This window comes from Molothrus ater, chromosome 15, assembly GCF_012460135.2.
Source record: "Molothrus ater isolate BHLD 08-10-18 breed brown headed cowbird chromosome 15, BPBGC_Mater_1.1, whole genome shotgun sequence".
Lineage (NCBI taxonomy): Eukaryota > Metazoa > Chordata > Aves > Passeriformes > Icteridae > Molothrus > Molothrus ater.
Window position 1 is genome coordinate 11,585,082 of NC_050492.2, and position 21,880 is coordinate 11,606,961.

At 42.4% G+C, this 21,880-nt stretch overlaps 1 protein-coding gene across 6 annotated transcripts in view; it reads right to left on the reverse strand.

Moving 5' to 3' along the window:
• Positions 1 to 378: 378 nt before the first annotated feature.
• Positions 379 to 21,880, reverse strand: part of RNF130 (ring finger protein 130) — a 64,036-nt gene continuing 42,534 nt past the window's right edge. For 2 of the 6 annotated variants that reach the window (XM_036391894.2, XM_036391892.2), the window contains 3 exons: positions 19,653 to 19,749; positions 18,030 to 18,234; positions 379 to 7,097 (listed from right to left, as the gene is read on the reverse strand). In XM_036391894.2, coding sequence (XP_036247787.1) covers positions 6,988 to 7,097; positions 18,030 to 18,234; positions 19,653 to 19,749 — 412 coding nt within the window. In that variant the 3' untranslated portion in view covers positions 379 to 6,987. The other 4 variants (XM_036391890.2, XM_036391891.2, XM_036391895.2 and 1 more) reach the window with 4 other exon arrangements.

A 21,880-nucleotide genomic window follows, 5' to 3' on the forward strand; every position in this document is an offset into this window, starting at 1 on the left:
CTGAAGGGTGGGTGTCCTGTGGGAAGGGTTTGAGCACTGGGAGAAGATACTGAAGGATCCTTCCCTATTTAACTTTTGCTGTTCTTGCTCACTCTGTGCCATCTTTAAGGTGGCAAAAGCTGTGAGAAGGTGGATTAGTGTCTCCAGCATATTCATAAGCCACTTTGAACCACGTGGCCCTTAATGGCCTGGGATTTCTAGACACCAGTACAGCAAAATTAAAAAAAAAAAGTTTACATCAGAGTGGGGAAACTCCTCTGAAAATGTTGTTCCACACTACCCTCTAAGACAGATCTATAAGAAATGCTGGAAGGACTGGAGTCACTGGGTGGTGCTTTAATTCTCCCATATTTTCGGACACCAAACTCACAAACTCCATATTTTTAAACTGCTTTTTATTGAAATGTAGTACATTAGCAAACCCTAACTAGTCGGTATACACTATGAACATACTGGCATATACCACGTAACTACAATACAGTGTTATACTTACATCAAAACATGTCAACAAGTTCTGCTGCTGGCAAGCTACACCTCCACAGGGGCTGGAGAGCTCTGGCTGCCGGGAGGGCACTGTGTGTCCCTGTGTCCCTGCAGTGTCCCCAGACCCCTGGCAGCTGCTGGCGTGTTCAGGTTACCTGGTCACACCGGTGTGACCCACCTGGCAGCAAGCCAGTTCAAACAGACTCTTCATTTTACACGCACGCAAATTGGGGTTTTTGTTGTTGTTTGCTGCAGTCTCCTGTGCCCAAAGGCCGGGGGGTCCCCTCTCTGCTGAGATAAAATGATCCTGTTTTGGTGGAGTCAGTGCATAGTTAGCCATGGCCTCGAGCAGGTGATCCTGGACAGGCACAGGTCACCCAGAGAAGCTTTTAGGACTTAAAATCTACTGCTACAGGGTAAATGGGACAAGCAGAAGAGCAATGCTACCACTCCTTTTGCTCAAAAAGGTTATTCCCCTTTACAGGAGCAGTGCAAGAGACCTTACCAGTGCTGGGAGCTAAGCCTAGACATACAGGGTGGGGAAAGTCTGCCTGCTGATGTGGTGGCACAGGGAAAGTCTCTCGTTCATGTAGCACCTTCCAGCACAAGCAGAAAGCAACAGGCTGGGGCGCTGCCGTGCTGGGACCTCATGAACCTGCACCAGGAGCTTTGCTTTGACAGCCCCAAACACTCTGTTAAACATTCCTGGCTTAACAGCAGCAAAGAACAAGTTTACTTTCATGCCCAGACTTTCCTGTGCTGGAGCATGGGAGGGTTGCTGAGCTGTTTTCTGTATGATCCTCCCTCCCAGTGCAGCCCAGTCTGGGTTACCAGCCCAGTAAGGCTGCAGGCAGCTACAGCTCTTACTGCCTGAGACAGTGTGAGGGTGTTACAGACACAGGCACAGGGGATCCACAGCAAATCTGATGATCTATGCCTTAACATAGCCCTGCAGAGCTGCTCTGCTGGGAATTAATTGCTCTTGTCCCCCCCGAGGGGTTTGGGCAGCTGAAGATCAAGTCAGAGCCAAGCAAAGGTGAGCCCCGGAGTATGTGAGAAGCAGCAAAAAAAAAAAAAAAAAAGGCAAATGGCACATAAATGCACACAGCTGAGCTCAGGGAAAAGAATAAAAGCTCCTGGCTCCTGAGGGGCTTCTGGATACAAGTGAAGAAAGGAATAGCCCAGCAGGAGTGAGGGAGCCTTCACATACGTGTCCATCTGATTTCTGTGCTGCAAACCCCCAGTCCCAGCTGTATGACACCAGCTAATGTTACACCTCAGCCTGGCATTGAAATCACTCTAAGCAGCTTCAACTTTCAATAAAACACTATGTAGTTCTTGCTTCGTAGGAATATTAATACTTAAATATTAACTCCTTAGGAAAAGGACTATTTTTGGGCAACAATTTATATACCACAGGGCCCCGAAGCCCAGAGACCCTGGACATTATTGCAGTAAGAAAGAAAAAATATTCAGATGTTATTGCACAACCTACACATCCGTTTCTGAGCATCTTCATGAGGCTAATGGGCAGAAGAGCAAAAGGATGCTCCATTCAGTGATCCAGAGAATGAGCATCCCCAACAACAGCCCAGATGCCACACACCCTGCTTTTGCTGAGCACAGCCCACCAGGAACCTCTGGGTTTCCACAGACTGTGAGTGGTTTGGAGTGATGTATCCCCTTGGAGGGGCTGGCTGGCATGGTGATGGCACAGTGAGGTGATGGCACAGTGATGAAGAAGATGCAGGAGAACAAGTGGACAGCAGTGCCTGCACAACAGGGACCTTCACCCAGCTCTCCAGAGGAGGAAACCAGTAGTAACTAATGGAGTGGAAGGTAGAGATTAGAATTAAGAGTGTCTGGGAGTGTTGCAGGCTTTGAAAAAGGCTAGGTTAATGAAAGACAGATAACAAGGTGTCAATTAGTGGTGCTTTGCAAAGGCTCTGTGATCAGATTTCATTTCCCAAAGAAGCACTTTGCAAGCATCAGGTAAACCTGGCATGCCCTTGTGAATTTGGGGTTTTTGGCCAACATCTCAGGACATCACTGGCTGGGAGTTACAGGGCATCATGGCTCTGCATCAGGAGCAAAATCCCACCTGGAGTGCTGCTCTTGTCACTGCATCCCATGGGGAAGGGGTAGGGAGCACAGCTTTTTCTCTTAATTATTTCAAAGACAAGGGAAAAAAAGCAGATAATGAGCACCAGCATACTGAAGTGCTGTCTACCTCTCTCCTGATTTCCCTCCAGTCTGTTTAGTTGGAACATCTTTCCCTCTCTCACTCCCTCCCCTGCTCACCAGTTTCCAGCGAGTGTGCCAGAGCTGAGGCTGCCCTGCGGTGCAGCAAGTCTAGCAGGGAAAGGAAAAAGTGAAGATATCTTTAAATATAACAACACATATGCAAGCTGTCATGGCACATCACACACTCTTCTGCACCACTCAGGCTGGAAAATTAGGTCAAGTATGGCTGGGTAACACAGGGTGAAAAAGGAGCAAAAGCTTTACTTGGGCATTTGAAGGTGTTTCCTGAGGTCCTCGCCCTGAGCTCTCCTGTTCTCTCCCCATCCTGCAGGGCTGGCAGCAGCCCCGTGGCTCTTGCCTTTGCCCCACTGTGCCTCGGCTTCTGAGCTGCTCTGCTATTTCCTGTGCTGTAAAAAACAAATTACTATTAGCTAAGCAAAATAACAAATGTTTTTAATAATTAAGTCAACTCACTTGCCAGTAATCAGGCTGCAGAGCTGCCTGAACTTCAGCTCAACCCTGGTGCCTTCATCCTTCTGCTCATGAACTGACTGTGGCACTACCTCAAACCTAAGTTGGACTGAATAAGTCCTGGAGCCTCAGCATGACCCATGTTTCCTGCAGAATTCCCTCTGCTTTCAGGAGCTGGTGAAAAGCTCTTGGCTCTCCCAAGCCTTTGCACTATTTTATATGAATGTGTTTAAAGAAAACAGATGTGCGAAAGTCTCATAACATAGTCCTAGACATGTTTATTAAACTGGTTTTGGTTTTTCTTTGGCTAATGCAGGATACCTGGCTATTCCTATAGCATCCTCAGGTGCCAGGGCAAGCATCCTAGAGCAAAGGGACAATGCAGATTCCAACACATGAGCTCACTGGAGGGAGCAATTGTGAGGGTCATTAGATAAATTTTAACATGCTTCAAATTTAATAATTAATGTTGTGTATTATAGGTAAAAAGCACATTTACAGTCTGGTTTCTTACTGGCAATTATCCTCTAAGAACACAAGCAAACCTTGATTTTACAAATGTCTTATGGGAACATGCAAAACTTTCATAGAAGAGGAAGCTAAGAAAGAGAAGGCAAAGTGTTGGGGTTTAAATACTTTAGGAAAACACTTGGAGATAAAAGCTTTTTTTATATGTAGAAGTCATAGACTGAATGTTTTCCTGTTAAAAGAAGCACTTCTTTTTAACCTTGAAAATGATTTTCCAAGTTACTGGCACTTACAGTGCTTGGTAGGCTGCCGTATATTTTACTTCTGTGAAATGACTCAACCACACACAGCACCACTGCAGCAGGACAAGAACAACAATGCTCATCAAGCTTTTTTTATATACTGATTAATATTAAAAGGCAAACCTCAAACTTACCAGCACAGCCCAGAAAAAAATCACCCATGTTGCTGTGGTGCCTCTTCCCTATCCTAAATATGACTAACTGGGGAAGGCCTGTTCCAGCACGTCCTGGCATGCACGTAGGGACTGATTGCTTGAATAAGCTTTTAATTTTTCCAGTGTTGCAAGATGTCCCAAATCCAGGATGTCAATTACGAATACCAGCTCCCCTATCCAAGATGCTACAGCACAAATCCATTTTTACATTGCTGTGCCAGACCCTGATCTCCACTGAGGCAAACCTGCCCTCCCCCTGCTTAAAGCCAAGATATTCAGTTAGAAATAAGATTAGCAAAATACAAATTACATTAGTTATTATTTTGTCTTTTGGGGATTTGTGCTTTCTAATTTTTAATTTCCATGCCTCTTCTAGCTTTTCTGTATATTCTGGCACACAGCTTGTGCAAATGGGCTCAGTTGGAGCTGAGAAATCATCAGGTTTGGTTTTGTGCTGAAACTGTGCCCCAGTGACATTCCCAATGGCCTCAGGGGAAATCCCTGTTTTGGGATAGGGCAGCCCCTGTGAGAAGGATTTGCCTGGGGCGTCAGCACCCCACGCAGTGCTACAAGAGCCTGTCCTACCCAAATCTCCACCTGAGCAGCTCTGTGCTGGCTGGAAGACACTAAGACATGTTGGCATTTAACCAGGTAACCCAGGTATCTGGGATTATCATAACCTGACTGCCCTCATGGATAAAAACAAGCCCCATAACATCCTTGAGAGACGGTGATTTTCCTCTCGGGCGTTTGCGTTCCCAAGGCGCCGCTCCCACATGTCCCTGCTGCTCTCACAGATGTAACTACAAAAACAGGGGCTGCTCAACCAGCCTTTCTGCTGCCCCCGAGCCCCGTCCAGGTTCAGCTCAGCCAGGGGAGCTGTGCCTGGGCCCAGGTGCAGCTCAGCTGGGCTGGGATGGGGAGCTGTGCCTGGGCTCGCCAGCAGTGCCCGGAGCTGTCACTGCCTGCCCCGCACCAGAGGAGGGATGCTGACCACAACCTGCTGCTGCCCAAGCCCCTGTGGCACTTCCTGTGACTTTCACTTCTGCTTTGGAGGAGAAAGTGGGTGTCAAAATTGTGCTCTTAAAAAAGTCTGGGGCTTCAGCACATTTCCAGAGTGAGCTGAATGGCAATAAAAGTGCATTTGGTAAATATCAATGTGGGTATTATGAGAAAAACCTCCCTACACTTCACGCCACCCACTCTTGAATTATCAGATTAAATAAAGCTGACGCACAGCAACAAAAGTCAAAGCATGCTCGGCAAAGAGGCTCATTTCCTCATTTTACAGAGCTGGGTTTTTCTTTTTCTCTTGAACATCCATGTTAAATACACAGCTGAATCACACTTCAGAAAAGGATATATGTTAAGCAGATTGCTATACAATTAAAAACATTATAAAGGAGGGGAAATTCCCCTGCTTGCAAAAGCAGGTGAAATTAAAGCATGGCAGGATAAGTCTTACCTTTCTTTTTGGCTTAACTGATTTCTCAAGATTCCTATACAGAGGGTGAAACTGTGTTTCACTTTACAAGGACACAAATGAGTTTCTACACCTACAGTAACTTAGACTGCAATGGAGAAAAATCCAAACATTCATTAACAGCTATGCATTGTCTGGTAGGAAACGGTGGAGCAGAAGCGCTCACTCCTCCATGTCAGCTCATTTGAGGAACGCTGTGGATGACTTAGCTCCAGAGGCTCCTCTCTCGCTCTCCATTTCTGCATTGTTCTCTCAGAAGCTTGCAAACAATATTCATTTCCCCACCGCTTTTGTCACATGCTGGTAAAAATTGATTTTTCCTGCAGCGTGTCAAAGCAGTAGCTGCTTTCCTTTCTTCTCCTGCTTTCTGCATTCCCGTTATTGATGTCAGTGGGAAAGGGCACTGCTCAGAGAACGTATTTGTTAAATAACTGTTGCAGATCTCAACAGGAGAGTGGGATAAGAGGCTTACCTCTTTTCTTCTCTGTGTAATGCCAACATGCTGGCTTTTAAAAAACCTCAGTGAAAAATTTGGTGGATTTTTTTACCCCCCACCCCCCCCCCAAAAAAAGTTAAGTGAGAAAGAAAGCTAATTTGATTCCTGCATATTTCAAAAAGTCTAATGGTTTTTAGGTAGATCAAGTGCTGGTTCTGTGAATGTCCTCTCTACAGAAAGAGACTCACTTGACTTCAGCACACAGAAGGACCAAAAGTATATTCTGTGTATACCATTTTTCTCCTGCTTCAATCAAATTGGAGAAAAAAATCCAAGCATCAAGTTCCTTGAAATCTTTCTGCAAATGCAGGTCCTCTCTGCAGCTTGAACATCAGACTGGCTTGCCACTGTCTGGGGTTAAGTGGGTTGTAGGAAACTCAATGCACGTATAAAGGTCCCTCCCAGAAGGGGTTATTTCACAGTAAGGTTATGGATTGACCAAGATATACGAGTGCTTTTACCAGTCACTGGCCATCTCCTCTACAACCAGTTCCCTTTCTGACATTGCCCAACCATCTGGACAACTAAAAACTTGGAAACAGCAGATGCCTGTGTAAGAGACGCATTTGCAGTTCAGCACAAACTCTTAGGGCCACCGTAAAACCTCTCCTGCATCGCCGTGGCTGGGCCGACACAGCTCCCCATGCTGTTACTCAGCAATTTCCATCAGACAACCTTGCTTGTCACAGCTCTTTGTCACCTCAAAGATGCCACCCTCAGAATCCACCACAGCTGGTCTTCGTCTGTGCAAACGAGAAGGCGGGTTCGTGTTCTGGAAAAAGCAGCTCTTCTTCAGACAAAGGAGATCCATGGAAAGAGTACACAACAATAGGAATGAGAAATGAAAAAAACGGAAAAAGGGCCAGGAAGGAGCATGGATTCCTTTCAGGTTTTGTTCTCGTCGTACATGTCCAAGGCAGGCTCGATGGTTGAGAACTCGCTCTCGTAGACCAGGCTTCGAGGGGACAGAGAGTTACGATGGAAGAAGTGACTGCCTGCAAGAGGTAGAACAAAACTATGTTAGCAACACACATGGACAATAGAAGAACTGAGTGAAACATCCTCATACCTGTGTGATGGATAAAAACACAGTACCCATGGAAAAAACAGACACCCTTCAACACAAACAGTAACAACCATATGAAACATTTCACCTCTGTTCCTCTGCTCCCCAGCCAATTTAAAGCAACTGCTTTCCATATGCATGGACAGTCACACCTCAAATGGCTCTTTCAGGTAAGAGGTCAAGTCTGAGGAAGGCTGGGGCGGGGCAGAGTTTTGCACTTGGTGCTGGCTGTTGATTTATAGCCCTGTAAAAGAGATGTGCTTCTTCAGAAGATCCTGAAATCTCTGGTCAGCACCAAAACACTGTGCCCTGCACCAGCACAAAATGCTTCAGCTTGGGGTCAAAAGGAAGGAGCAGGCAGAATGAGGGGTTCCCCAGGGATCTTTCCACCAATGCTGTTGGAAGCCTGACCTCCTCCAGAGCTGAGCAAACTCCACCCACGAGCCACCTTCTAGAAACAGCCACCTATGGATTTCCTTGCACAAAACCAAGGAGACCCAACCCTCTTTTCACTGGCAATAACCGAAACAAGTGCCACACAGCTGTTGATAAGCTGGGGAATGGAAGTCCATTTTTTTTCCTTGGTGGCCTGGCATTCCTGTGGCTCTCTGCATCCACAGATGTGTTTTTGCAAGGAGCCCAGCCCTCCTGCTGTACAAACGATTCTCTCTGAAAGCATCTATCATCAGATCAGGCCCTTGGCCAAAACACTTCATTACCTGGTTTCTTGATCCCAGGGGGGATTAGCTGGGAGCAAGGCTCCTTAGATTACAACAGCTACATGAGCCAAACTGGAGGCAAATGAAAAGCTTCCAAGTACATCAAAAAGGCATTCAGCAAACTAAGGTGCCTCCAGTTTCAGGCATCAGTGAAGCAAGATGCTTAGGGGATTGTAGTTTTAGCCCTGGCAGATTTTAGCTGCTTAAATCCCCCTTTCTTTGCTAAATTTTGAGCCCAGCCTATCCCATTCTGAAATAAAGACCTTACAGAAGACATAAGCAAATAAGAATTCAGCTGCTACAGTCCAAAACGCCTTTTTTCTTTTCCCACTCACCCAAAAGACACAGATTTTGTGTGCCCTTTGCTTACAAGTGCCCAGCAGGAAAATGGAGTTGGGCAATGGATCTGCTGCTCTTTCATATGCAAAAGTCAGTGCACACACTCATTCCACCTTTTACAATGAGAATGGGAAGTTGTCATCAGCAAATTAATTTTTGATCTTGTAGTTAACTGAAACAAGAGTGAAAGTAGTGGTTACATTGCAGTGGATTGTTGACTCTGCCAGGAGCTTGTATCCAGGTACTTGGAACAAGTGGGATGTCTTGGAATATATTTGCAGAAGCAGTTGGCGGGGAATGATAAATCTGGATCTGAACTGACCCCCAAATTTACAGGTTTCTAAAACTGGGCAATGTTTAAAATAAAAGCCAATGAATAAATAAATAAATAAATAAATAAATAAATAAATAAAGTTTGAGTGTTTCAGGAAACATAAAGCTGGAACTGTGACTTCCAGATTATGATGGTGTGTCTCCAAAAGCTGAATTTGATGACCTTAGAGATCTTTTCCAACCTTAATGATTCTATGATTCAAGCAAAAAAAACCCCCAAACCCTGAATCTGCAATGAAATTATACCAGATAAAACTAACTTCAAGACTGTGTTATGGGTCAGGATCATTTATTTTTTGATGAGTGAGTCTCATTTTGCAGTTGAAATAAGCTGTGAATATTGGATATTTCATCCCCCCTTCCCCACCTGCTGCAATGTTACACACAACCAATGCTCAAAGAAACCAAAGGGATTCTAAAAGCTTGGGGCTGCTTTTGTTTTTATTACACAGAAATCAAACATGGGATTAGGAAGCAGACAGCCCAGACTGCCATTTCCTCTGTGTGCACCCAGACTTCCACTCTAGCAGGTTGGAGGGAGAGATTTAATCAACAGGCAGAGCAGGTCATCTGACAACAAGTATTTCATATTAATCTGGAAATAGACAGTGTATGTCAAACACCTCCAAAATTCTTTACTGTGACGTTTTTGTCCTTCTTGGCAAAGGAAATTTAAACCACCCACTTCCAGGAAGGCTGCATGTTTCCATAGACAGATAGACATCTCTTGGCTTCCATACCATTTTTGAGACACATCGTTCATTCTTTTCCTGTCTCCTCTCCCATCCACTGCAGCCAGCCCAGAGCTAAGACTCCAGCTGCTGCTCAGTGTTTTCCACCACTCAATCTTCAGGTGCTCCATTAACCAGGTCAGAAGCATTGCCCACAGCTTATGGCTGGAGCAGCAGGGCACAGTGACCCAGCCATGCTCCCCTTAATGCAGAAAATTGCTACTGTTTGTTTAAAAATGTGGCATTGGTCCAGCTGATAAATTTACTGAATAAATGTATCTTAAGGACAAGTAAAAACATCCGCAGTTCCAAATTCAGCTTATGAATCTGTTCTTCCTATTTTGCACTTACCAAGAAAGATCAAGATTTATCCCTAAGGTACAGAAAACAAATGGGAAGGCTGCATGCAGTTTTAATACATGAAGATAAATCCTTCAGTGCTCTCTGCCACTATTCTTCATTATATGCTTTAAAAGAACTTTTCAGATAACTTGCGTTGAGTGTGAAAATAAACATACTACCCTGGAATTGATCTTTATACCAACCATAGAATGCCACCAAAGCGAGGACAAGACCAAGGCCCCTTCCACAGCTCCTCCAGCAAAGACTCCTTACTGTGGAAATCTGATCAGAGCACCCCCTACCTTAATCTGTTTTAGACACCCTCTCAGTTAAGGAACAGAGTGCAACTATTTGATAAACCACCCTTTCCTCAAAGCCAGCTTAGCAGGAAGACTTTAAAGCAACTGCTTTCCATATGCATGAACAGTCACACTCAAATGGCTCTTTCAGATAAAAGAGGTCAAGTCTGAGCAAGGCTGAGGCAGGCCAGAGTTTTGCACTTGGTGCTGGATGTTGATTTACAGCCTTGTAAAGCAGGGATGTGCTTCCTCAGATGACCCTGAAAGACATGGTGGGATGACTGGCACAACTGGAGTGCTGCAACAGATGGCTAAAAACTCTTCAGAAAGGACAAGCAAGGAAGGAGACTCCTTGGGGTAGCCCTGTGGTGCTCACAGAGCCATTTCCCATGATTTACCAGCAGTCCCAGCTACCTGGGGAGGTCCCAGCTGACTGGAGGTCAGCAGATGTGACACCCAGCTACAAGAAGGGCTGGAAGGGGGATCTGGGAAACTCCAGGCCTGTCAGCCTGACCTTGGTGCCAGGGAAGACCATGGAACAGATCATTTTAGTGCCATCACATGGCACATCCAGGACAAGCAGGGGGTCACACCCAGCCAGTGTGGGTTTAGGAAAAACAGGTCCTCTTGACCAACCTGGTCTTCTGTGACAAGGTGACCCACCCAGTGGATGAAGGAAAGGCTGTGGATGTGTCTACCTGTACTTTGGAAGAGTTTGACACCGTGTCCCAAAGCACTCTCTTGGAAACTGGCTGCCATGGCTTGGACAGGTGCACCACACATGGGTTAAGAACAGGCTGGATGGCTCAGCCCAGAGAGCAATGGGGAATGGAGTTACATCCACAGGGCTCAGAACTGGGGCCAGCTCAGTTTAATGTTTTTATCAATGATCTGGATGAGGAGATTGAGTGCGCCCTCAGTCAGTCTGTAGCCAACACCAAGTTGGGTTGATCTTCTGGAGGGCAGGAAGGCTCCACAGATGGATCTGGATATGCTGGATCAAGGTATTTAAAAGATACAGATGTGGTACTTGGGGACATGGTTTAGTGGTGGGCTTGGCAGTGCTGGGTTAAGGATTTGACTTGATGTTCTTAAAGGGCTTTTCCAACTTAAGTGGTTCGATGATTCTATGAAAAACTTTGGGGATTTCCTTCTGTCTATCCAGAGTTAAAAAAAAAAGAGTTTCTGGGATGATGTAGAGTCCATCTTTGAACATATTTATTTCATTAGCAGATAAACATGCACTGATTGCCTGACCTCTAAGTAACCTATCAAAAGTTGTATCATTATTAACACTTTGTTGAGACAACTGTTAGAGGCTCAAAAAAAAAAAAACTGGAAAAGATGACGCTGAATTATTTAAATCTTCCATGGAGGGAAATGCACTAAAAAGTCCTGTCAACCCTTTTGTTCCAAATATCACTCAACTTCTCCTTCTGCTGCTGTTCTGAAGCAGAAACATGAACTGGAACTATTATGGTGCCTTTTGCATCTGGGTCACTGCAGTGCTCATGTGGTTCCTGCCCAACAGCATTAAATAGCACTTATGGAATTTTGCTTCAGGAGACAAGCACAAACTTATCAGTTTTACTACTGCTGTTGAGAGATGAGTGAAGAAAACATGTATCATAGCTTGTTCCCTAAATCATGCTCTAACCACATTCCTCCACTTTTGGCAACAACACTTAGTTGACACATGCTATATGTTACAAGCACACAGCCCTCAAACACAGAATGTTTGAGGGTTTTTTTCTTCTCATGAATAAGTCCAATGGGGTTTTCCAGTCTTTCAAAATGCACTTACTGCTCTATTGATTTGTTTCCATATTTCTTTCAGAATTTCACAAGGACACACTGAAGAATTCTATTAAATGCACTGAAGCTATCACATTCTTCACTGCTTATTATAAAAGCTGCCTTCTCAGCTGAAGCCTGATGGACAAATAAGAATTAAGAAACTATTTTAATGTAGCATCTGGCTGTGTTCCTAAATTCTAAAAGTGCCTATACATAAAAATAAACTTAAATTAAATCCTCTAGTTCCCAGTACATAAAAAAATTAAATCTCACAGCAAAATTGGTTCTCTCTGTTCATTTAATTAAATTAGAAAGCATTCACTTTCTACATCTTGATCCGAGAACAACAAAAACAACTGAATGCAGAACAGTTTTTAACTTCTGTCAATTACTTTTCCCTTCCCTACTTGTTACCCTCATTTACCCATCTCATTAAGCCAAGCATTAGCATTTGGCTGCGACTCAGGCCTCTGTGTTTTAACTGACTGTTGTGAAATTACTCACACAGGGCTTGCATAACTCGCATGAAACAGCCAGAGTGAGGACAGTGAGGGGAGATGTTTTCCCTCTGTCTCCTCGTCAGTACAGAAGCTGTGGCAAGAAAGGACATGCTTGCACAGAGCTTCTACATTAAAGAGCGTTATCAATCTCCCATGATCTGAATTTGAACCAAAACTAACCCCTGCCAATGATATGAAAGGAGGCTTCACACATGGCAGCGGGGGAAATGCTGCATTTTCACTTGTTATTTGGAAGGAAGAAGCAGTTTAGAGCAGCTTCACTTTTATCAAAAGGAGGGCAGGGTGAAAGTAAAAGACAGAAAATGTTTATGATTTGTGTTTTGAGACCACAGCATTGCAAATCTCCAGCAATGTCTGGCCTCAAGGCAAAAATCATACTGCAGTGCTCCCAGGGCGACCAGGAGTGTTACAGGAGGAGAAACTGAGAAAATGTTCTTATTTCAAATTAATTCTCAGCTGGAGTCAAGGTAAGTCCATTATAGCAGAATTGACAGCTTGACCCAGCTTTTTTTCTGAACAAGTTGATGTCAAATGATTGCTAACAACACTTTTTTGTCACTTCAGTGGCAGTTAAGTCACTTGACTGGCATCATAACAAGGGCACTGCATGAGATTTCCACTACTTAGCTTGTGTCCCAAATGAATGGAGAATAATAGAGATCTGCAAAGACAAAATCATTCAGAGGAAATAAAGCACCTTGTAAAATTTACAAAATGCTCTCAGACTTGAGTACTAACACAGAAAGCCCAAGAAAAATGAAATTCTCACAGAGTAAGATTTCATAATTAAAGTTTTTTTTTATTTCTTCACTTTTTCTTTAATACAAAGCTTTGGCATCAGCAAATTTTATGAAAAAATAGAATGTACTAAATAATTGCTTGTGCTGCACGATCGATAAATGATGCATAAAAATAGGTGTCTCTCTCCAAGGCAATCGGCCGGAAAGCGTTTCTTCAATAGCATTCTGCTCTGTAGGGCAGAAAAAAAGGAACAAAATATTTATGTTAAAGTTAATAGTGCCAATACTAAAAAAAAAAAAAAAAGAAAAAAAATCCTGTAAAAGTGAGTTACTGAAAAATGACTAATTATACAAAGCCAGAGCATTAAGAGATGTCTGTATCTGTCACATGATTCCTACAGGACAGTCAGAGGTCTGACCACTTCTAAGCTTTTGAGGACACTCCATCTGCTACTGAAAACTTTCTCTAAGTGGTGCTATCCAATATTTGGGCTTTTTGGGCTTCAATCCACACTTACACAGTAATTTCTGACTGTTCCCTAGGAAGCAAGGCAAACTGTGCTGCTTCTGTTCCTTTCAAACACTGCCTAAAACTTTTTATACTGGTGCTGTAAGGGTATTTTGTGACCAAGAGAAAGCAGCTGGTTCCTTATTTTATCACTTAGACAATATTTACTTTTATCACAACTATTTAAAAATGCATGTGTGTACATTTATACACACACACAAACATACATATTCACAGCTAAATATGTATATACTCACAACTCCAGAACTAATGCTCTAAATAACTATGTTTAAGCTGTGGGAAGGACACAGTAAAGAAAAGGTACAGGATGTGTTTTTAGGTGAGTTTTAAAGCAGAATTTCCGGTCTTTTACTTGCATCAGCATATTACATGGCCTCATTCTTGCTACTGTTGTTTTTCAATAAGAAAACCCCCTCAGATTCCTCTTGAAACACTACCATAAGTAAGGCAGGATATGCCAGCATTGCTTTTTATATGGAGAGCAGCATAAAAAGCAAATATGCTGCTTAATAGAAAAAGCAATGAGAAGGAGCTGCCATATATCTGGCATGATAGTCAGCACAGGAAATTCTTTGTCTGGCACTGGGAAGGTGTCAGTGAAACAATAAATCTTAGCATTAGTGTCATTTTAAAGAGACTAAAATGAGTAATCGAACCCAGCAGCACTTGTGGAGGCTGTTCAGATCCCAAAGGATTCAGATGAAGAGCTGCTGATGTTAAAGGCCACAGCCAAGAACCTCAGTTACACAAATAAGTGATTTTTGAAGCTCTGGTTGCTGGGTTGTGAGTTTTCTCAAGTCTGTCTCAAGCACACACTTGATGTGCTTGCATTTCAATTCCTATCACTGAGAACAGGAGCTCTCCTTCTATCAGCACACCCTTTGTTTGTACTGAGGGAACATCACTGTGAAAACACTTTGCTGAAGGCCCAAAGTCCCTGCCAATGTGCAGCAGCTTGTCCTTGCAGTAAAAACAGTCCCCGACTCCACTGAGAAATAAGAAGAAGAGTTGCAAGGAAAGGCAGAAATGCAGCTGCTATCAGTGCCCACATCTGGATAAGACTTCATGGGCTCCAGCTCCTCCTCCTTCCCAAGGATGTGCAAGTGCCCAGCAATGCAGACATTCCTGTTCTGCAGCTCATCTTGCCCCATGCCTTCCCAAGCTGCTTTTCCAGGCAGATTAAAGATTAGCTATGTTCAGCTGCAGCTCTGTCACCAAGCTGCTGATTGATGGCTGCAATTTCAAGATTTTGACAAATGGAAAAAAAATCAGTAGACTTGATAGGGCTTTTTGAAGTTCTAAAGTTTTCTTCATGAAGCCCTTTTGGAATCAGCATATGAAAAATAGGAGGAAGATTTGCAAATTAGTGGTAATGAAAAATTCCTGATGACCAATATTATGGACCCTCCTGAAGATCATTAGCTTGAGATTGCCTAAAATTTTACACTGGAGACTATTAGACATGTTTCCATCTTATTGAGGACACCTTATACTTTCCAAATAGAAAAGGGGAAAAAAAAAAAGAAACAGAAAAAAAATTCCAAACCCCTTCTCTTATCTCAAAGACAAAAAAAAAAAAAAAAAGCCAAGAAAATGTTTATAAAGCTGCATTTCCCAGCTGCATTTCTTTGGATCTCACCCTACTTCTGGTAGAGAGATCAGCACTTTAATGGAAACTCAGCTGTGTCAAGATGTTCAGAGACAAAGAAAGATGTTGACACTTTGCCTTCCCAAATAAAAAATTAAATTAAGATTAAACATATATCCTGAGCCCAGATATTCTGTACACCTACATGAAAATAACTAGATGTACCTGGTTAACAGATCTGCAAAATAGATTTATACTTGGCCACACACAGAATTATAAAAAAAAGACTGAAAGTCATCTGCTGGGGTAATTTATTGTCCTGCCTGCATGAAGGGAGGCTGGAGGTTTCCAGGTTGAAAATGTGCAAACTAGGAATACAGATTTTTTTTTTTTTAATACAAAAGTGGACTATAAAATTGTGAGGTGAAAACTGTAAAAGGTAACTGCTGGTAGTAGGTTTTGGCTCTGGCAGGTGAATTTTGAACATAGGAATTTAATGGCAGAAATCTAATGTTTACCTAGAACATTGATCAAAAATTGACCATAAATATTCTCTGTTTTCCCCTTTTCATGTCTCTACTTAGCAAAGAGATTTCCTCAGACAACCCAGCTAAATATATATTAAGAGGGACTTTACATGTTACCCTGAAACCTGCTGTTAACAGAGACACTCATGTTTGAGAAAAGCAGGAAATGAATTTGATTCCTTGAAAACTCCATATTCCCCCTTCTGCTGGTATTTATTCCCAATGTTGTCCATGACACACACCCACCAGAAACGCACAGAAACATCTGAGTATTTACTTACTCATTAGCATTCAAGCTAGCTGTGGCTTTGATGATCATGTAGCAGAGTGTAAGGGCACTGAGGAGGCCAAAACTGGCAATAATAAACCATTCTTCTGTTGACAAAGGAAAGGGAGGAAATCACTCGTGGGAGAAAGCGATGCCAATATTTCCCTCAAACACCACTGGCGGAAGGCAAGAGGCTTCTAAGCCATGACTGGCCCCAGGAGGTGAAGCAGAAGGAGGTTAAGCCACAGAGTTACTGACGGGAGAAGGCTAGCAAAGAAGAAGTGGAGAGAGGTGCAGAAAAAAAGCATGGCACAAACAGTATTTCCTGCCTGAGCCCAAGGGTTAGCGATAAAGAAGTCACTTAACAATGTAAAGTGAAATGCAGGATCAAGGGGAATGTAATGAGAACTCTGTCCACCCCCAAGTCAGAAAGACGACTGTCAGGTTGGGTTAGGTTGGGTGAGATGCAGTGCTTCACACAAGCACACCCAAAGTACTGTCACACTTCAACTGTGTCTTTGCCCCCTCCCTCCTGAATTCATGTTATAGTGTTATTTAAAACCCAACAAAATTCAGGATAGATTGCTCAACAGTAAAACATAACTGCAGTTTTCTACTTAATAGACAGATATACAAGGAAAAATAATTTCAATACTAGGGTAGACACATATTAAATAAAAAGTAATACAAAGAAGTGTATTAAAGAATGCTCACTATTAAAAATTCTCCCCAGGATCAACCTGGCATACAGTAACAGTTCAGAATACAAACACTGTTGTTGAACAGCTTTTGGTTTAACTCTGATGCACCAAAGAATGCAGGTGTCATCCATAAATAAAAACATTTCAAGAGCCCTTTCTAAAGCTTTACTTTATAAACATTGTCACAATGAACTGTTGGTGGTTATTTCCTGTTTTACCCTGGGATCCCATCTGTGCACAAGCAGCACTACAGCTGGGAACAGACAGTAAAAAACACCTTCTGAAAAGGCAATTACTAAAAAGTGAAAACTACAGTTTTCCCACCCATGACAAGGAAGCACCACAGCAACAGATCTGTTCTTCTTCAACACAACTGAGTGCAAGGTGAACACTGCATGGCAAAGTGACTTACTGGCTTTGTGGAGAATCCAGATTTTGTATGTGGATTTCCCCATCTCAGATCAGGACATTTCTAGACATGGACTACGTTTTTTATGACATGAGTTTTTTGTTTTTTTTTAATGAGACATTTACTTTGCTCCAGCATCTAAAGAAACATTCTTATGAACTGCATTGGTTTCACTGCCTTGTATACATGTATCAGTGGCAACCAGTGTCACTAAGTTCAAAATCTAGATCACAGATGCACATAAACAAAATACAAGCAGAAAATTAGACTGTTGTACTGCAGGGATTCTATTTTTCAATTCAGCCAGAAAGACAACCATTCATGCATCAAGTTGAGACTGTACAGCATATGGAAAACTGATGCAATTCCACCCAATCTGGAATTGTGTGGAATTTATTATAGTGCTATTGTATATTAAAAACCCTAGGTAAATTCCAGTAAGTGGAAATTTTCCATGCTACTCTTCAGGATAAGAGCTTTCAAGCAGTGCAGGAACAGTTTTCTGATGTTATAAAACACTTGGACAATACTCAAATGTTGGCACATCAGATGCTTCTTTAAGTCACAAATTTTGTAAGAAAAAACACCTGCTAAGTGACGTCAGAATTCCAGTAGCAATGTTCTCAGGGGAAAAAATGTCTGCAGAAATAGCTATCAGCTAAAATATTTATATTTGTATAATTTATTGCATGTAAAGTATTCTAAAGGGATAAATAACAGTTTTGGCAATCCAGCTTCTTGTGCTGGTTACCGAATTCAGGAAGGTTATTTTGGTGCCATTTCAGTTCATCCAGGGTTCTTTGTACACGGATCTAAATGGATATACCATTAATAATGGAAGTGTTGGCACTGTCATACCCAGAGTTATTGGTTCCAATAAGGAGCATATGCCTCTTGCAGAGACACTGAGGTCACCTTTGTCCCTGCAGGGACATCCATCACCAGGGCCCTGCAGCACAGAAGGACACACACACACCACAGAAGCCATAGACGGTGCTGGGAGCCGAAGGACACTTACTTGTCACTGCAATGTTGATCTCTCCTGACCTTGGTGTCAGCTCCCCGTCCTGTGGCAGCTGTGACATGCCCGAGGTGCGCAGGGGCTCCAGGCTGAGGGAGCTCTCGGTGCCGAAGTCGCCGAGCGCCGAGCGCCTGCTCGCCGGCTGCCCCCGCGTCAGCCTCTCCATGTCAAAGGCGACGTTATCTGTGCACGGCACGTTGGGCTGGGAAAAACACAGCTCCACGTTACACTGGGGAATGTTCAACCTGCAGCACTCCCACACACTGAATGGAACCACACACACTTTGTTCAGCTGCTGTGGCTGTTCTCAGGTCACACAGGTGAGAAACACATGAACGAACAACTTCTATCTTGTGACATTCACATGCTCTGAAATAATTCCTTCGCCCAGGATTTTTCTCCTGGGAAGCTGAGAAGCCTCAAAGAAAAGGAAAATAATTCTTATCTCATTTGCTTCTCCTCTGTTTTGCTCATGTGGAATGTGTTTGGAGATTGTTTACCCACAGTGATTGTTTAATTGGATTCGGGTGTGAGTTGTTTTGACTCATTGGCCAATCAGGGCCAAGCTGTGTTGAGACTCTGGAAAGAGTCATAAGTTTTCGGTATTATTTTTTTAGCATTTATTAAGTATCTTTTCTGTATTCTTTAGTATAGTTTAGTATAGTATTCTTTAATATAATATAGTATTATAAAGTAATAAATTAGCCTTCTGAGAACATGGAGTGAGATTCATCATTCCTGCCTTTGTCAGGGCATTCCCAGCAAATAAAATACTACCTCTTAAAGAAGAGAAGGAAGAAGCAGAAAAAAGGACTGAGATACAAGGAAGAGACTCAAATACACCTATATCATAGCCTATGACTGCATGGTTTACCACAGTCATGACAAACTCTGAATTTTGTATCCTCTTCTAAAAACCCAGGGATGTTATTAACTGCAAAAACAGGTCATCCACAAAATATCTGCTACTATTTCTTAGGAAATGTGCAAACTTGCGACTGACACAGCTAAAAATGGAGGCCTGATTATTCTCACTGTCTTGAATCAAAAGCCACTTTAGACAGTCTCTCCATATGGTCTTCTCTTACTTTGAAAAGAGCATCACTCCCACTTTGTAATTTTTTCTTCATACAGGAAAGATTAAAAATATCTGCTTTGAGGTTTCACTGCTATCCCTTTGTGAACTGGTCAATGAAAGAAGTCCTTGGGGATCCCTTAAGACATGAGCTGCTTGAGGAAAACTCACTGGCCTTGGCTAGGGCGGGGCTTTTAATGTGCAAATTTAAGACTGCCTACAGGAAGCCACAAGAACAAGAGCTTCAGAGAGTAAATTTAACAAGAAAAGTTGAAAGGACTTGAGAAAAAGGAAGATTACAGAGAATCTAACATAATTCCGGTAGATACTTGTCATAAATGAAAAAATAACAATATATTCTCAACTACCAACCAGGGAAAGAAGGAAAAACAACAAATCAGCACCAAAGAAATCTGTAAAAACCCCCAAATATTTCTGAGTAAGGGTACTGGAACACCCTTCCCCCTCTTTCCCCACAATTATTCTTTCTATTTTGGGTCTCAGACATGGGAGGAAGAGGAAGAGCTCACAACCAAACAACTTACCACAATTCCCAGTGCCTTCAGAATGTTCAGTTTACACATTGGACATGTACAGTGCTCACTGAGCCATGGATCCACACAGATTTTGTGGAATACATGCCTAGAACAGAGAAGGCACATACATAATTTGCAAACAATTCTATTCAATATAATGAAAACTACTCAAACTGTTGGATAGTTTTTTTTTTTCTTATTTTAAAATACATGCAATTCTTAGAATTGCCAGTATTCTGTGCTAATTGCAGTATTTTAAAGAATAAATTAAAAATATTGCTTGTTGTTGTCTCTCTCTCTTTATTAATAGTTCAGTTAGGAGGAAACACTTGATTTTCATTCCCCCTTCACCCCTCTCCCCATTTTATTGTGGATATGAGTAGTGGATGTAAAGTAGAAGAATGAAGGTAATGCCATTTCCACCATAACCTTGTCTACAGTCCTGTCTCAGTTCTGATGCAGAATCTTGAGCATAAACTTGGTAGGAAGAGCACAGACCCATCAGCTGTCAATTTTGTTCACAAGTGAGTGGAACCAACCCAAACACACTCCTGTTTGACTTTGAAAAGGCTTTTATAATTATCCCATTGAAGCAGAAAGAAGGCTTTCCCTGCCATCCGTATTTCTTGATATCAAGAGGGAAAACATGTCCATCGCCATACGGTTGTCATAAAAATAAAAGGAAAGGCAAACTGGGCTTTCAGAGATGGAAAGGCAAATTGGGCTCCTACTTGCAAAGCAGGGAACTCTGCAATAGGCAACAGTCTGAACTGCCTCCTACATTGCATTCAAAATCTTAATCACATACATGGATATAAATGTTGGGATTGATATAAACCAGTATAACAAGAAAGGACTATGCAAAGACCAAAATAAGGTATATAAATTAAAGGAAGTAAAGGAAATGCCCACTTAGCTTTTCAAAAGGCAAAGAACTTTTCAGAGCATATTCATGGCAGGAATGGGTATCGCAAAACTGTCTACCCAATATAGCTTTAGTAAATACTCATAATAACCCAGTCTGAGTAACTGCCTATGTTAATTCCTATGATAAGAGCCCTGATCCTTCATTTCCAGTGGTGCTGACGGCAGAGCAAGAAGCCAGTAAGAGCAGGCACACCCAAACACGACAGACTGGTGATCATGACAAAGATCAGCAATTACAAGGGCTGCTTAGTCAGCAAAGAGCTGTGCTCTGGAGCCAGCAGGGAAAGGGCAGGGGCAGAACAAGCAGGTCTTGGCATCTATTTGAGGCATCAGCAGGGTCTGGAAGAGGTGGCCACGTGTGCCCCAAGGCAGCACAAAACTGAAATACTCTTTCTGTTCCCTCCTTGCTCGGGTTACACTTGTGCTCTGTGCCTGAGAAAGCTCATAATGGAATCTGGGAGTTCTTTGCTCCCTATCCCTTGGGATTTTAAAACCAGAGACCAAATAAGGCATGTTACCAGATAATTTTCTATTAAATCTCTGGAAAGCATCCTGAAAGGCCTTCTGAAACTGTTAAACATGACAAAAGACAGTATATAATTATATAACAGTCTATGTCTACTCAGGCTGATGGAGGGACTAAAGAACATGAACATAATGACGTTCTAAGCAGCTACAGCTGTATGTCCTACCTGTACTAAGTAAAGATGCAGAATTAGGGTGTAAAATAGTTAACAGAAGATGGACAGGCAGCAAAATAATTTTGCTTATCTCTATCCCAGATAATGCAGGAATAGAAACTTAAAGGACCTCAGTTAGCGACTTGGCTGGCCTGTGTCCTCTAGCAAGCTGGCAATCAGAAAAAACAGGCTATGTACAGGGCCTTCTGTTTAAATCATCACCCAAAATAGACTCACTTCTATTATTATTAAGTCTTAATGTATTCCCTTTATTACTCACAAAACTACAGGAAACAATGTTTAGAAACTCTGGGTGATACATAATGGTTTGAAATATTCTGAAACATACAGAGATACTATTTTTCTAAGTTAGGTAAATTATTACTTTTATTTACTTAGGTTTGAAGCCTCTTTAGTCTATTTTTTAAAGTAGAACAAACCTGAAAATCTAGTATTTTGGGCAAGAGCAGACATCAAGACTCCACAGAAGTATGAAAACAGCTTTATTACATCATTATTGGCTAATGAGTGCTGTAGAAGCACTCAGATCAAGTGAAGCAGGCGACTGATATAGATGCCAACATGTATCCACTAAATGAGTTATTTTAAAAAGTCATTAGCACTTTGATA